At 46.6% G+C, this 17,192-nt stretch overlaps 1 protein-coding gene across 21 annotated transcripts in view; it reads right to left on the minus strand.

Moving 5' to 3' along the window:
- LOC109870170 (neurofascin) overlaps positions 1-17,192 on the minus strand; it is a 152,023-nt gene that overhangs the window by 43,694 nt on the left and 91,137 nt on the right. For 19 of the 21 annotated variants that reach the window (XR_004210067.1, XR_004210063.1, XR_004210068.1 and 16 more), the window contains 11 exons: positions 14,737-14,842; positions 11,461-11,657; positions 11,153-11,275; positions 7,145-7,315; positions 6,113-6,163; positions 2,972-3,083; positions 2,551-2,732; positions 2,278-2,415; positions 1,964-2,107; positions 1,665-1,776; positions 86-252 (listed from right to left, as the gene is read on the minus strand). Coding sequence is in view for 16 of the 21 variants with exons in the window: in XM_031825349.1 (XP_031681209.1) it covers positions 86-252; positions 1,665-1,776; positions 1,964-2,107; positions 2,278-2,415; positions 2,551-2,732; positions 2,972-3,083; positions 6,113-6,163; positions 7,145-7,315; positions 11,153-11,275; positions 11,461-11,657; positions 14,737-14,842 (1,503 nt within the window). In the remaining 5 variants the exon portion in view is untranslated. The remainder of the gene's footprint in view (positions 1-85; positions 253-1,664; positions 1,777-1,963; positions 2,108-2,277; positions 2,416-2,550; positions 2,733-2,971; positions 3,084-6,112; positions 6,164-7,144; positions 7,316-11,152; positions 11,276-11,460; positions 11,658-14,736; positions 14,843-17,192) is intronic. The other 2 variants (XM_031825358.1, XM_031825312.1) reach the window with 1 other exon arrangement.

Raw genomic sequence — 17,192 nt, forward strand, 5'->3', positions numbered from 1 at the left:
AACTGTTTGGCGACAACACAGGGACTATTTGGCACAGAGGAAGAAGAAGGATGGTGTGCTGTGATGTGATTGGTTGCTCTCTAACCTTTGACCTCCAGGCGGACCTGGTTCTCCTCCGTGCCCAGGATGTTGGTGGCCACGCAGGTGTAGGTCCCCTGGTCCTCAGCCCGTGCACGCTTGATCTCTAGGGTCCCGTTGATGTAGACCCGATAGTGACCACCGTCCAGACCACTTCCTTGACCATTCTTAAACCTTTATGGACACACACACAGAGGGGGAAAATACTCAGCGTAAGACACACTTTTTTCAAGTAACAGAAACGGAACATGGAACAAAAATGATCCATACTGCTCCATTATTTAAAAAAAACGGAAACCGGTTAGTAACGTTATTTTACGTTGCAGGCATTTCTTTTCTGGTTCCACAACAAAACGCAACAACACTCCTATGCAAAGCCCTCACTCTGTCACTCAGAAACTTATTCCAGCGTCTGCCTGCAGAGCTGAAGATCTCTGCCAGTGCGCGTGTGTTTAGGCTACCTGCCCCCCCCCCCCCCCCCCCCCCCCCCCCCCCCCCCCCCCCCCCCCTCTAAGCTAATATACTGACGTTAGAAGTGTGAAAAGATAGGAAGAGAGATTTTTTATTAGGTAGAGAAGAATGGATTCACTTGTTCAATGCTAGTTAAGAACATTATAGGCCTAGTTATCACGTTTAACATTGGATTTATTAACTACAAAAAGAAAATCTGTGTTTTTAATTCTGGTGCAGCTTCTATGAAGGCACTTTAAATGTCCTTTCAGCTTGCTAGCTCAAGCTTGTTAGCTAGTTAGCTCAAGCTTGTTAGCTAGCTAGTTCAAACTGGTTAGCTTGTTAGCTAGCTAGTTCAAACTTGTTAGCTTGTTAGCTAGCTAGTTCAAACTTGTTAGCTAGCTAGCTCAAACTTGTTAGCTAGCTAGCTCAAAGGAAATTCAAAGTTCCTTCCTAGATGCTGCTCCCAGGTATAATTCTGTGGACCCAGTTCAGATAATGCATGTCATAACAAGATGACTAGCGCTTCAAGCCTGTTCCTCAACCCTCTCACTCTCTTCCCGCCCGTGAAATTTCAGTCACATCTTGCGCATAGGCTACTCTACACAAGTCAGTCATCTGCAGTCACAGCATAGTCTTACCTCTTTGTTGATTGATATCCATTGAATTGTTTCCATTTTCTGTTGGTCTCTCCATCATCTACACAACTAGCTTGCCTGCTCTATCCGCACCGATTGATTAATTTAATGAGCTACAACTGTTGATTTCACAGGTTAAAAGGGAACAGAAAGAAACAATATAAACCAGTACTTTTTGGGGGGTTCGAACCAGTTCAGAACACTATTTTACCAGTCGGAAGAGTGCAACGGAACCCCCAAAATAGTGGTTCAGTTCAGAACAAAACAATTGAAAAAAAATGTGGTTCCAACCCCTGACACGCACATCCATACACGTACCCACACACACAACTTTTAAACTTTTTGCACTCATATCTCCTCAGGAGGTAAGGTATCTATTCTATCTGGGTCTTTCTTTCCATACTCACTAGTATATGCATTTTGTTTTGTGTGGACCACTGGAAGAGTAGCTGTTGCACTACAGCTAATGGAGATCCTAATAAACTAAACTAAACTCACCAGCGTAGCACAGGAAGTGGCGAGCCAAAATAGGGACAGTCCAGGAAGGTTCTGTTGTTCTCTATCACCTTTATCAGCTGGTTCTTAGGACCCAGCATTCTGGGGGCCATGTCTACAGAGAGAGAGGAAGAGAGAGAGAGACACAGAGAGAGAGAGGGAGGGAGGAAGAGAGGGAGAGAAAGAGAGAGGAAGAGAGGGAGAGGAAGAGAGAGAGACATAATACATGTACATATTTAGTCCCATTTAATTATAGCTTCATTACTCATCATCATAACCATCATCACCACTCTCTTTCTTACCCAGTATGCTAATGAATGCGTTGGCCAGCAAGTAACCATGGTCATTGGATGCATTACACTGGTACACAGCGCTGCTGCCAATCTGAACGGAGCGGAACATGATGGTGTCACCTGCCACTGTTCTGCTAGGGTTGGGCAAGGATCCTGGAAGAGGGGGAGAAAGGAGGAGAGAGAGAGAAAAGAGAGACAGAGAAAGAGAGAGAATGTAAAATGTAAAAACAGGCTGGATGTGGAAGCAGCTGGTTTGAGTTGGCTTATTTTGATAGTATTTCCAGGGCTGATGAATGATGTTGAATGGGTTGTGAAGGACTCACTATTGCTATTGATCGGCCCTCCGTTGACCAGCCACTGGATGTGAGGTTTGGGGTTTCCGTTGGCCCGACACACCAGACGACCGTTCTCATCCGGCGCTAGCACCAGATTGGACGGCTGGTCCAGCCAATAGGGAGCCGCTGTTGGGTACAAGAGACACCATCGTTCAGATGGTCAACCAAACAGATCGACACGCACGTACGCAAAACACATGCAACACCCACCCGGATGCTCACATGCATGGCAACACACACACACACCCCTCCCCTCCTTACCTTTAACCTGGACGTAGATGGAGTGTCGGATGCTTCCTATCTGATTGTTGGCCATACACATGTACTCCCCTGCGTCCTCCTCTGACACACTGTCGATACGCAGAGTCTTATTGAAGTTGTCTAGTTTCACCTTCTGGTTCAGGTCTCCCCCCTTCTTAAACCACTTTATACTGGGAGTTGGACTGAGAGAGGGAGGGAGGGAAGGGAAAGAGTGGGTGAGATGGGAGAGGGAATAGGGGGTGAGATGAGGTGTTATTTTTCCTGATAAAAGATAGATTGTGTGTGTGTGTGTGTGTGTGTGTGTGTGTGTGTGTGTGTGTGTGTTTGTACGTGTGTGTGCGTGTGTGTGTGCGTGTGTGTGTGTGTGTGTGTGTGTTTGTACGTGTGTATACGTGTGTATGTGCGTGTTTCCGCCACTCACACTCCGGAAGCGATACACTCCAGCTTTAGCTTTTCTCCTCTCATCACCATCCTCGAGCTGTCAGTCCCCGTGGGGGAGAGGAAGTTAGGGGTGGTCTCTGCTACCTTACGACCTGGGGACAGGAGAGGAAGGGGTTAACACACCCACACAATACATTCACCTTCATCTCAATTCTAATCAAACACAATGATTGGAGTTTATGTTTAATCCATGAGTCACTTTCCGACACAGTAGGTGTACCAGCTCCTTATAAAGATATGAGACAGAGCACAAACGAATCGGTTTATTATTTTCATGCTTCCATGCCCAGCGTCTCTGCCAAGCAAACGGATGAAACGGTTCATCTACATCCGTAGAATGTTCTCATCGTTATCTTTCAGTTGCCCCCCTTAGCTTTGGCTTGTTTTCCGGTTTGTTCCGTAGCCATATCACCCTCTTAGTTGTTCCTTTGTCTCTCACCCCCCCTGGAGGGCAGCCATTTAAACCAGAGAAGAAGAAACAACAACAGCATTGATCTCCCACTTTCAGTCCGCCAGAGAATCACAATTACGTGAACCGAGACCAGAGACTCTAAATAAAAAAAGACTGACATCAAAACCAGTCCTGATGAATCACAGAGAAAACATATTGCTTCTTATTCCCTTTCCTTCTCTGCTTAGAAGGAAATCCTTTGATATAGTTAAAAGAGCATATATCGGGCCACTGAGTTCATATATTTCAGTGGTGTGCTTCATGTAACAACCCCAGTACATGGCTTAAGCATTTAGCTGATGTTAAATCCCTTCAACGTTTGGATCCCTTCCAGAAACTTCTGAGCTCTGAGTCAGGTTCAGAGTTCGGTCATTAAGGGATTAATACTCTTAAAGACAATGTAGCAGAAATGTTGTGTGAGGCATGTTGTGTTTACACATAGATCAGTAGGAATAGTACCACACTTGTGGCTGTGAGCTGTTTAAATGCTTGTTGCGTTGCACTTGACCAAAACCCACCTCAGATCCATTTCAATTCATTATAGATTTACTATATAGGTATTATACTTACCCACCAACTCAAAAATCATACGCATATAAAAACAGCATTTCCTCAAACAAACATATATGCCCAAAGTCAGTGTTACCAAACACTAAATACATTAGGTTGGGTAAGTTAGAAGGTTAGCCCACAGTCAACAGAAATAGCTTAAGAGTAACAGAGTAACAGAGTGATGCAGATCGTGCATTTCGTGATGCAGATCTGATCTGTATGGGATTAAAGCATGTGTTAGCAGTTAGCATCTCCAGAGCACTGAAAACAGAGATGTGCTATTGTTAGTGACACTTGGAGAGGAGAGAGGGTCTCTGGGATTAGTGCAGACAACTGGCAGAGGACATATGTACGCCATCACCGCGACAAGTGACATTATAGCCGTGGCAACGCGCAGCCATGGCAACGTGTAGCCAATGGCACCGCTTGAGCGGGATCCTCCCATGGTGCACTGCAACCCCTGAGGAAAACTAGACCTAGCCCCCAGGGATAAGCTTACTACAACTGTGTGTGTGTGTGTGTGTGTGTGTGTGTGTGTGTGTGTGTGTGTGTGTGTGTGTGTGTGTGTGTGTGTGTGTGTGTGTGTGTGTGTGTGTGTGTGCGTGCGTGTGTGTAAGAGAGACAGGTGGTACAGCTCCAACCCGCTCCCATCCTCTCTCTGTGTGTGTGTGACCACGCATACGTGCACATTTGCATTTGCAAGCTTATAACTATTAATGAACATATCATGAATACAGATGCTATTTCTTGCATGCATGGTTTAGGATAATCCCTCTCTTATACCTCTGCCACACGACCGTCCCAAAGAGGGTCACGGTGTCTGTCCCCATTTTGTTCCTATGAGAGTCGCCTCACAATGGTACACATGCCACCCCTCCCAGGCCTACTCCCTAGAGCCAGAGTAGTTAGAACATATGCCACTGGTTCCCCCTCTGGCTATATAGGCTGGCTGTGGATTGGGCTTGGGTTAAGGGCTTTATGATAAGCAGTAGGAGTAGGAGCAGTAGGAGGTATTTTAATTTATTCTTATTTGACCTTTATTTAACTAGGCAAGTCAGTTAATTTTAAGAACAAATTATTATTTTCAACGACGGCCTAGGAACAGAGAGACCAAGGGGATGTCAGAGAACAGAGAGACCAAGGGGATGTCAGAGAACAGAGAGACCAAGAGGATGTCAGAAAACAGAGACCAAGAGGATGTCAGAGAAGAGAGAGACCAAGAGGATGTCAGAGAACAGAGAGACCAAGGGGATGTCAGAGAACAGAGAGACCAAGAGGATGTCAGAAAACAGAGACCAAGAGGATGTCAGAGAAGAGAGAGACCAAGAGGATGTCAGAGAACAAAGAGACGTCTTTTGAGGAGATCTTTTCAAATCCCTTTTTTTGCAGTGCTAGCCTCTAGAGTACCACAGGGAGATTCTCCAAAGCTCTACTGTCACCACTGACTTAGTTTGGAGGGGCTCTAAAGCCAGGCTTGACATTGGTTGAGTTAAGGGACAAACTGGCCTTTTGTCTGTACAGCTGCTGAGTTACCTCATATACAATGAGTCAGCTGAAGGGAGAATTAGAGGTTATGCTAGGATAAAGGACCTAATGGGCAAATCAACACGGTTGTATTCTGGCAGTGAGAGGTCTTGGTCAGGGTGAGTGTCATTGAAAACAGCAGGGTGGGTAAATAAAACACCCCACACTTGAATTAAATTGAGTTTAGTAAGGCTGAGCTGGCTGGTTATGAGGCCAGGGTTGAGGTTAAAGTCGCTGCTATAAAAAGCAATATCAGTCTGTGAAAAAGGTTGCTAACAGCATCCATTGAGGCTAGGCTGTGTTGTTAGCTGTGTTAGCTAGCTATGTTGGTCGCATATCCATTGAGCTGACTGATTAGCAGGCTACATGGCTAGCTGTGTTAGCTAGCTGTGATGTTAAGACATCCATTAAGCTGAAGGATTAACAGGCTAGGCTATACGGTGCTAGCTTTGTTGATAACTGAGTCATTCAACTGACTGGTTAGCATGTGCAGGCTAGACTACAGTGGTAGAACGGTGTTATGAGAGTGACACGGTACTGCTGGGGGTGAAGAATGGGAGGAAAAGGAAGAGTGCGTGTCTGGACTAGACTCACCACCGTACGGGTCAGTGGAGTTGACAGAGGAAGTGTCATTATACGGCTCCTCTGAAAACACACACACACAGCAGTCAGCGTGCAGAACACGCAAACACACACGTAAACACACATACACACACACACACACACACAATTATGCACACACACGCATGCCAACACTCACAACTACATAGCCTTTCCAGCTCTAAGAAAATCGTAGAAACTGAAGAGCTGCTTTCGTCCCTGCTTCAGAAAAAGAGAGATATCAACTGTAAAGAAAGCAGCTTCCAGGACACGTAGACGACAATCACTGCTGGAGGAGAACACAGGCACAACAGCTCACACTGAGGAACAAAGGAGAATGTCCTGATAAAATATTGTACATGTCATGGCACCAGGCCACCTGTAGATGGAGGCATCTTATTTCTCATATACACTGAAAGTACAAAACATTGGGAACACCTTCCTAATATTGAATTGCACCCCCTTTTGCCCACAGAAGTCTTAATTCGTCGGGGAATGGACTCAACAAGGTGTAGAAAGCTTTCCACAGGGATGCTGGCCCATGTAGACTCCAATGCTTCCCACAGTTGTGTCATGTTGGCTGGATGTCCTTTGTGTGGTGGACCATTCTTGATACACATGGGAAACTGTTGAGTGTGAAAAGCTACCATCAAAGGCCCTTAAATCTTTTGTCTTGCCCATTCACCCTGTGAATGGCACACATACACAATCCATGTCTCAATTGTCTCAAGGCTTAAAAATCCTTCTTTAATCTGTCTCCTCCCCTTCATCTACACTGATTGAAGTGGATTTAACAAGTGACATCAATAAGGGATCATAGCTTTCACCTGGTCAATCTACTCTCTACACTAAGTGTATAATATGAGGCACACTGGTTGACCAGGTAGTAAATGATCCCACCTGAACAGAGCAATAGACCATGGCTACATTCAAAGCATGTGTGTGTGTGCGTGGGCTCATGTGTGCGTCTGCGTGCACGCACCTACAGTATGTGTGTGTGTGTGTGTGTGTGTGTAGCCTACTTACTGGTCTGCACTTTGAGTGTGAAGGGGTTCTTCTGCTGGATAGTGTGTGTGAAGAGGAATCGGGCGTTGCAGCTGTAGTCTGTGTGGGAGTCTTTAGCCAGCACATTAGAGAAATACAGGTCTCCATTCAGACCCATGGACACACGCTTGTCCTGGGTTATAGGCATCATGGCTGTGAAGGGAGGGAGGGAGGGAGGGAGGGAGGGAGGGAGGGAGGGAGGGAGGGAGGGAGGGAGGGAGGGAGGGGAGACATACTAAGTCATTTAAACTTCATGCTTCATAATCAACCATAACATGATCTTATTTCAGAGGCATCCACTGGACTGGCCAAAATGAGTAGCCTGTATCTCATGTGAAATTGAAAAACGAAACCAAATAGACGTTACACTCTAACTGTAACCTAGTCTCATTGGCTTGACCTTCTAACTAGTCTGGCCCCGGCTGAGTGTACAGTCGTGGCCAAATTATTTGAGAATGACACAAATATAAATTTTCACAAAGTTTGCTGCCTCAGTGTCTTTAGATATTTTAGTCAGATGTTTCTATGGAATACTGAAGTATAATTACAAACATTTCAGAAGTGTCAAAGGCTTTTATTGACAATTACATGAAGTTGATGCAAAGAGTCAATTTTTGCAGTGTTGACCCTTCTTTTCAACACCTCTGCAATCCGCCCTGGCATGCTGTCAATTAACTTCTGGGCCACATCCTGACTGATGGCTGCCCATTCTTGCATAATAAATGCTTGGAGTTTGTCAGAATTTGTGGGTTCTGTTTGTCCACCCACCTCTTGAGCATTGACGACAAGTTCTCAGTGGGATTAAGGTCTGGGGAGTTTCCTGGCCATGGACCCAAAATATCGATATTTTGTTCCCCGAGCCACTTAGTTATCACTTTTGCCTTATGGCAAGGTGCTCCATCGTGCTGGATAAGGCATCGTTCTTCACCAACTGTTCCTGGATGGTTGGGAGAAGTTGCTCTCGGAGGATGTGTTGGTACCATTCTTTATTCATGCCAGTGTTCTTAGGGAAAATTGTGAGTGAGCCCACTCCCTTGGCTGAGAAGCAACCCCACACATGAATGGTCTCTTGATGCTTTACTGTTGGCATGAAACAGGACTGATGGTAGCGCTCACCTTGTCTTCTCCGGACAAGCTTTTTTTCCGGATGTCCCAAACAATCGGAAAGGGGATTCATCAGAGAAAATGACTTTACCCCAGTCCTCAGCAGTCCAATCCCTGAACATTTTGCAGAATATCAGTCTGTCCCTGATGTTTTTCCTGGAGAATAGTGGCTTCTTTGCTGCCCTTCTTGACACCAGGCCATCCTCAAAAAGTCTTTGCCTCACTGTGCGTGCAGATGCACTCACACCTGCCTGCCGGCATTCCTGAGCAAGCTCTGTACTGGTGGTGCCCCGATCCCGCAGCTGAATCAACTTTAGGAGATGGTCCGGGCACTTGCTGGACTTTCTTGGGAGCCCTGAAGCCTTCTTCACAACAGTTGAACCTCTCTCCTTGAAGTTCTTGATGATCCGATAAATGGTTGATTTAGGTGCAATCTTACCGGCAGCAATATCCTTGCCTGCGAAGCCCTTTTTGTGCAAAGCAATGAAGACGGCACGTGTTTCCTTGCAGGTAACCTTGATTGACAGAGGAAGAACAATGATTCTAAGCACCACCCTCCTTTTGAAGCTTCCAGTCTGTTATTCGAACTCAATCAGCATGACAGAGTGATCTCCAGTCTTGTCCTCGTCAACACTCACACCTGTGTTAACGAGAGAATCACTGACATGATGTCAGCTGGTCCTTTTGTGGCAGGGCTGAAATGCAGTGGAAATGTTTTTGGGGGATTCAGTTCATTTGCATGGCAAAGAGGGACTTTGCAATCTGGTTGTCATGACGATGCCCGAGGTCCAATCATAACCCAGCCAGTGGTATCATGAAGTGGTGGTGTGCAATTGCGAATGGACAATGTGCTATAATAATATGATCACTGTATTTTCTAATCTACTGTAAGTATTCTGTTCATAGTGGCCCCATGGCTAATGCTCAGCATGTCTAATAAAGATTAAAACTGCTTCCCAAATGGCATGCTTTTCCCCACATAGTGCACTACTTTCGATCAGAGCCCTACGTGCCCTGGTCAAAAGTAGTGCATTATATAGGCATTAGGGTGCCATTTGGGACACAGCCTTACTGAACTGAACTGAATGGCTGAGGAGAATATAGTGGACACCATTAGCTGTGAAGGACCTCTTGAGTCTGGGCTCTTAAAATGGCTTCTGTCGTCTCTTGGGTTCTGCTCTCTCAGCTCTTTACCCAGTCGAGTCAGAGATTCACATGCATGCAGAGACACACACAGACATATTTTCAGTTGGTCAGCAGTAATGCACACTGCTATAGAAGAAGACAGAGAGAGAGAGAGAGAGAGAGAGAGAGAGGACAGAGAGAGAGTGAAATGTGTTAAAGGTTTCTAGATAGGAACAAGAGTGAGTGAGAGAATAAAAGAGCAGGTGGCCAAACAGAAGAGCTGAAAGGTCAAACGACTGGCATAGAGAGAGACACTGTCAGAGAAAGACTATTTTAATTATGATAATATTGTACATCTCCAAACATTGTTACGTCATGCCAATAAAGCACATTTAATTGAATTGAGAGAGTGAGACCTGTTGCCACAAGAAAAGGGCAACCGGTGAATAACAAACACCATTTTATACTTTAACTATTTGCACTTAATATAACATTCATAACGTCTTTATTATTTTTTTTATGTTCGTGAGTGCAATGTTTACTGTTCATATTTATTGTTTATTTCACTTTTGTTTATTATCTAGGTCACTTGCTATGGCAATGTTAACATATTTTTCCTATGCCAATAAAGAGAGAGGAGAGAGAGAGTCAGATAGAGGGGGACAGTCAGATAGAGGGGGAGAGAGAGGGGGGGGGGGGGTCAGATAGAGGGGGAGAGAGGGGGGAGTCAGAGTCAGATAGAGGGGGAGAGGGGGGGGGAGTCAGAGTCAGATAGAAGGGGAGAGAGTCAGAGTCAGATAGAGGGGGAGAGGGGGGGGGGAGTCAGAGTCAGATAGAAGGGGAGAGAGTCAGAGTCAGATAGAGGGGGAGAGGGGGGGGAGTCAGAGTCAGATAGAAGGGGAGAGAGTCAGAGTCAGATAGAGGGGGAGAGAGGGGGGAGTCAGAGTCAGATAGAGGGGGAGAGAGAGGGGGGGGGGGGTCAAAGTCAGATAGAAGGGGAGAGAGTCAGAGTCAGATAGAGGGGGAGAGGGGGGGAGTCAGAGTCAGATAGAAGGGGAGAGAGTCAGAGTCAGATAGAAGGGGAGAGAGTCAGAGTCAGATAGAGGGAGAGAGAGGGGGGAAGTTCAGAGTCAGATAGAAGGGGAGAGAGTCAGAGTCAGATGAAAGGGGAGAGAGACAGTCAGAGATAAAGAGAGCAAGAGAGAGAGACAGAGAGAAAGACAGACAGACAGAGAGAAAGACAGACAGACAGACAGACAGACAGACAGAGAGAAAGACAGACAGAGAGAAAGACAGACAGAGAAATTGACAGACAGAGAAAAAGACAGACAGATAGACAGACAGAGAGAAAGACAGACAGACAGAGAGAAATACAGACAGAGAGAAAGACAGACAGATAGAGAGAAAGACAGACAGAGAGAAAGACAGACAGAGAAATAGACAGACAGAGAAAAAAAAGACAGACAGATAGACAGACAGACAGAGAGAAAGACAGACAGACAGACAGAGAGAAATACAGACAGAGAGAAAGACAGACAGACAGAGAGAAATACAGACAGAGAGAAAGACAGACAGACAGAGAGAAATACAGACAGAGGGAAAGGCAGACATAGAAACAGACAGACAGACAGACAGACAGACAGACAGACAGACAGACAGACAGACAGACAGACAGACAGACAGACAGACAGACAGACAGACAGACAGACAGACAGACAGACAGACAGACAGACAGACAGACAGACAGAGAGCTAGACTCACCGCTGTCCATCCAGAAGGTGAGCGGAGGGGGCAGACCAGGAGGAGGGTTACAGGCCAGGACCAGGGGAGATCCCTCACCCACTACCACTGGCTCCAACACCTCCTTAGGCCACAGAGGAGACTCTGACATAGGGAGAGAGAGTTTTAGATACGTATTACAAGTCATATTCACTTGCTAACATTTCAGAATGTAGACTATAGTTTTTTTTGTGTCCATGCAAATGTCTTTGTGTCTATCTATCTATCTGTGTGTGTGTGTTTGTGTGTGTGAGTGCATGTGTATGTGTGTATATCAATATTCTCCTCACTGGACACTCGTAGTAGGATCTTGTTAGTCAGCGCCGTTCCAAAGTTGTTGGAGGCAAAACACTGGTATTCCCCCTCGTAGTCCTCTGGCCTCCCTCCGCTCCGGAAGCTGATTTCCAGCGTTCCTGAGCGCTTCCGCATCGTCACCCGCGGATCCTTCCCCACGTTGAAGAACTTCCCGTTCCGTTGCCATAAGAACCTGAGACGCCATGGGAACAGAACAGAACACAACAACTGGGTCAATCCTAGAACTAGAAAGCAGGAGTAGTCAGTGATGTAAGAGACGTCTAAATTCTTCAGGAATTCGTCCTGGGCCAGTATTCATGTAGTGTCTCAGATTAAGTGTCCCAGTACAGGATCAGGTCCCCTCTGTCCATGCAATCTTATGTATTATGATCTAAAAGACTGAACTATTCCTAGATCAGCACTCCTACTCTGAGAAGCTGGTCCAGGTCTGTTATGTCAAGCATTGTCTAATGCTTCTTTATCTCAACCACTAATGGGCAGTTGAGCAATTTGCGCAGAACACAGATTAATAAGGACTCCAGATTAAGGACTCCAGATTAAGGACTACAGATTAAGGACTCCAGATTAAGGACTCCAGATTAAGGACTCCAGATTAAGGACTCCTAAAATGAAAAAGCACTTTGAAAAGAGACTCTTGATTTGATAAAGCTTTTAGGGAGCCAGTAGTAAAATACTTAATCTGTGTCTGTTCAACCACACAAAATGTTTTTGGATTGAGAAGCGCTTCTGATTGGTTAATGAATGAATACAAGCATGCGGTTACATAACTGCTAGGGCTGCTATTTTGAAAAGGGGATTACTGTCATATTTACTCAACATACAGTTTAGTAGACAGAGTCGATTCTAGTCCCATAGCTCTGTGGCAGACTGTAGGACCAGGGTCATAGAACCACAACTAGAGCAGGACAATGGGTGTATCTCTAGGAGGCTGTATGGGAGCCAACAGGACTGATTGGGACTGAATGAGTGAGCGATCCCTCTCTGAATGATTCATGAGCATGAATAGTAAACTGGCCGCATCATTCTAGCACAATGACTTGCCTAGGAATGGAAAGAGGTGTGTGTGTGCGTGTGTGTGTGTGTGTGTGTGTGTGTGTGTGTGTGTGTGTGTGTGTGTGTGTGTGTGTGTGTGTGTGTGTGTGTGTGTGTGTGTGTGTGTGTGTGTGTGTGTGTGTGTGTGTGTGTGTGTGTGCGTGTTTAACTATTCTTGTAGGGACCAGTAGTCCCCACAAGAATAGTAAAACAACAGAAATTTGACCAACTGGGGACATTTTATTAGTCCCCACAAGGTCAAACGCTATTTCTAGGGGGTTTAGTGTTAAGATTAGAATTAATGTTAGAGTTAGAATTACGTTAAGGGTTAGGAACTAGGGTTAGTTTTAGGGTTAAGGTTAGGAGCTAGGGTTAAGTTTAGGGTTAGGGTTGATGTTAGGTTTTTGGGTCAAGGTTAGGGTTAGGTTTAGGATTATGTGTTAGGGAAAATAGGATTTTGAATGGTGTGTGTGTGTGCATTTGTATGTGTGTATTATGTGTGTGTATTGTGTGTTTGTTATGAGTGTATGTTATGTAAACCCTCAATGTGCCTCGAAACAAACAAAAAGCACCCCTGAATGAGACCACTGTCCTCAGCTGGTCAGGGCCTGGTTACGCAACTTCACATGGGTGTGTGTGTGCGTCTGTGTGTGCGTGAATGTGTGCGTGTGGATGTGTGTGCGTGTGGGTGTGTGTGTGTGCGTGTGTGTGTGTCTGTGTGTGCGTGCGTTAATGTGTGCGTGTGGGCGTGTGTTCGTGTGTGTAAGTGGGTCCGTATTAGCCCATCTGATGGCATGAGAGAGGAAAGGAGTGAGGGGAACAGGAGGAGGTAGAATAATGGTTTAAAGGGAACACAGGCTGGCATATCAGGTTGAGGCACAGGGGAGGGGGGTGTGGGTGCTGCTGGTGAGTTGGTGTGGGGGAGGAGGAGGAGGGGGAGGAGGAGGGGGAGGAGGTGGTGGTGGTGGTGGAGTGGGAGAAGGAGGTGGTGGAGTGGGAGAAGGAGGTGGTGGAGTGTGAGAAGGAGGAGGAGGTGGTGGAGTGGGAGAAGGAGGAGGAGGTGTTGGAGTGGGAGAAGGAGGAGGAGGTGGTGGAGTGTGAGAAGGAGGAGGAGGTGGTGGAGTGGGAGAAGGAGGAGGAGGTGGTAGAGTTGGAGAAGGAGGAGGAGGTGGTGGAGTGGGAGAATGAGGAGGAGGTGGTGGAGTGGGAGAAGGAGGAGGAGGTGGTGGAGTGGGAGAAGGAGGAGGAGGTGGTGGAGTGTGAGAAGGAGGAGGAGGTGGTAGAGTGGGAGAAGGAGGAGGAGGTGGTGGAGTGGGAGAAGGAGGAGGAGGTGGTGGAGTGGGAGAAGGAGGAGGAGGTGGAGTTGGAGAAGGAGGAGGAGGTGGTGGTGGAGTTGGAGAAGGGGGGGGGGGGTTAAAGGCAACATAGTTCAGTGTGTTCAATGACCAGAGATGGAGGGACAAGGGAGAGGAGCAGGCGAGGGGAGGAGTGGAGGCGAAGAGAGAGGAGGAAGCAAGGTGAAAGCACTTGGATAGCAGGGCACTTGTCAGCTTGGGAATATGGGGGGTGGCTGGATGGCTGTCAAGGGGTATGGGGTAGGGGCAGGGGTGGGTGGAGTGCAGGCGATGGGTTTGGGATGCTGACAAGGTTCAGGTGGGGGTTGGAATGGGGTTGAAGGGTGGAGGGTAGGGGGTGAAATGGGGTGCAGGATGGCACACTGGCAGAGCAGTGCTGACCTATTCATGCTCAAACTAATGACTGTCATCCTGTATAACTGTCATCGTCAGAGAGAGAGAGAGAGAGAGAGAGAAAGGCCATGGTAAGGTAACAGTAGGGCAGATCGAGAGGGGGGGTTGAGAGAAGTGAGACAAGATATAACAGGGAGAAAAAAAGAGTGAATATGAGAGCGAGAAAGAATGAGAGCGAGAACAAGTGGAGACACCCAGCTCCAGCAGGGAGAAAAGGAGGGATAGAGTGTGAGATAACGACAGAGTAGGAAAGTATGCAGGATGGAGAGAGAACGAAACAAGCACAAACAAAAAGACAAAAGAATGATCAGAGAAAGAGAGAGAGAGAGCGAGATACAAAGCAGGCGAGAGGGTGCAGGAAATGAGAGACGACAAGCCGAGTGGAGGAGGGAGGGAGGAGAGAAGCGATAGATGACGGATGGACAGAGAGAAGGATGGAGGGATGAGAGGAGGTCTTTGTGTGTAACTCACGTTGGCACGGGGTTCCCCTTGGCCTCACACTCAATGATGATGTTATCTCTGGGATCAACAATGTAGTCCTTCAACGACTGTTTCATAATGGTGGGAGGCTGCTTCACTGGAGAGAGAGCGAGACAATGGAGAGAGAGAATGTACCGAGAGAGAGAGAGAGCAAGAGAGAGACAAAGGACAGAGAGAGAGAGAGAGAGAGGGAGAGAGAGAGAGAGAGAGAGAGAGAGGGAGAGAGAGACAAAGGACAGAGAGAGAGCGAGAGAGAGAGAGAATGTTCATAACCTCTAACTTACCTCTAGCCCTAGTAGGCATGTACTGTACATTTCAAAACAAAAATATAAAACATGAACAAGTAGAGGAAGCATTCTTCGACCCTGCTGCTGGAGGGCTGCAGTGGGTGTGTGTGTGTGCGTGTGTGCGCGCGTGTGTGTGTGTGTGTGTAGGCTTTTGTTCTAACGAAGCACTATAACACACCTGGTTCACCTAATGAACTAAACAAACAGTAAGACCTTGATGAGCTGAATCAGGTGTGTCAGTTTAGTGTTAGGAGATAAAAGACATTGCACCAGACAATACACATCACCCCCCCCCCCCACCCCCACCCCCTCCAGCACACTCACACACACTCACACCGTGGCCATATCCAGGAGGAGTGAAGGAAGAAAGGAGAGCATTAGGCTATGGCGTAGATGAATTGGTTCCATTGACTCCAGTGTATTCTCCCCTCCCTCTGGCCTTAACACAGCTGTGCCCACTCTTCTATGCACATTTCATTTCCCACTTAAGCCAGATGATTCCCCACTGTTTCTCTGCCCTGCTCCACTTCTAGATCACTGAGCGCTAGGGGATCACTCTGCTCCTTCTGCCTCAGCACCGACACTACACAGCAATCAGGCCCAGCCTCAAAGAAAACTGTTTACGCCCTCCTGCTGTACAAACTAGCCTCAGTCGAAAGGAAAGCCCACTTGCCAAGATGTGCCAAGGTGGGAGAGAGGAACGACTGTGTGTGTGTGTGTGTGTGTGTGTGTATTCGTGTGTTCCATAAATCTTGTCCAGCGTAACCGCAGTCTTAAAGGGAATAGCCCAAGTCTGACGGAAGTTCCCTGGCCAAGATAGAGAACCTTCTGTTAGAGGGAAAGAGCGAGGGGATTTCATCGCTCATTACTATTCTCTCTATGTCCTCAGTTTGGGGTTGCCGGGCAGTTACCCAACTGTTGTTAAGCACTACTTTAAATGTATAGAATAGGTAACAACTGTAGTCATCCACCCGTTTGTGAGTCCAGGGGTTAAAGCAACAAAGACAAAAACATGACTGAAACTTGACTGGGGCCAAGTTAACCTCCCCTTTCATGTAAGAAAGGCATGACAATGGCTTTTAGTGAATGAGGATCATTTTGTACAGTTTGAACTGCGAGTTTGACCAATTCCAGTACCCTTGTTTATGTTTATGATTATTCCTATTTCTCCTGTTACCAGTCACTTCCTCTTAATCCCTGCCTACATGTACAGTGCATTCAGAAAGTATTCAGACCCCTCCACATTTTGTTAGGTTACAGCCTTAATGAATTTTTACTAGGATTAAATGTCAGGAATTGTGGAAAAAACTGAGTTTAAATGTATTTGGCGAAGGTGTATGTAAACGTCAGACTTCAACTGTATGTAAATGTCATATTTCAAGTTTTCTTTTTTCTATATACATTTGCAAAAATTTTGAAATTTTTTTTTTTCTTTGTCATTATGGGGTATTGTGTGTAGATTGATGAGGGGAAAAAACATATATATATATATATACACTGCTCAAAAAAATAAAGGGAACACTTAAACAACACAATGTAACTCCAAGTCAATCACACTTCTGTGAAATCAATCTGTCCACTTAGGAAGCAACACTGATTGACAATACATTTCACATGCTGTTGTGCAAATGGAATAGACAACAGGTGGAAATTATAGGCAATTAGCAAGACACTCCCAATAAAGGAATGGTTCTGCAGGTGGTGACCACAGACCACTTCTCAGTTCTCAGTTCCTATGCTTCCTGGCTGATGTTTTGGTCACTTTTGAATGCTGGCGGTGCTTTCACTCTAGTGGTAGCATGAGACGGAGTCTACAACCCACACAAGTGGCTCAGGTAGTGCAGCTCATCCAGGATGGCACATCAATGCGAGCTGTGGCAAGATGGTTTGCTGTGTCTGTCAGCGTAGTGTCCAGAGCATGGAGGCGCTACCAGGAGACAGGCCAGTACATCAGGAGAGATGGAGGAGGCCGTAGGAGGGCAACAACCCAGCAGCAGGACTGCTACCTCTGCCTTTGTGCAAGGAGGAGCAGGAGGAGCACTGCCAGAGCCCTGCAAAATGACCTCCAGCAGGCCACAAATGTGCATGTGTCTGCTCAAACGGTCAGAAACAGACTCCATGAGGGTGGTATGAGGGCCCGACGTCCACAGGTGGGGGTTG

Source organism: Oncorhynchus kisutch, linkage group LG1 (genome assembly GCF_002021735.2).
Source record: "Oncorhynchus kisutch isolate 150728-3 linkage group LG1, Okis_V2, whole genome shotgun sequence".
NCBI lineage: Eukaryota > Metazoa > Chordata > Actinopteri > Salmoniformes > Salmonidae > Oncorhynchus > Oncorhynchus kisutch.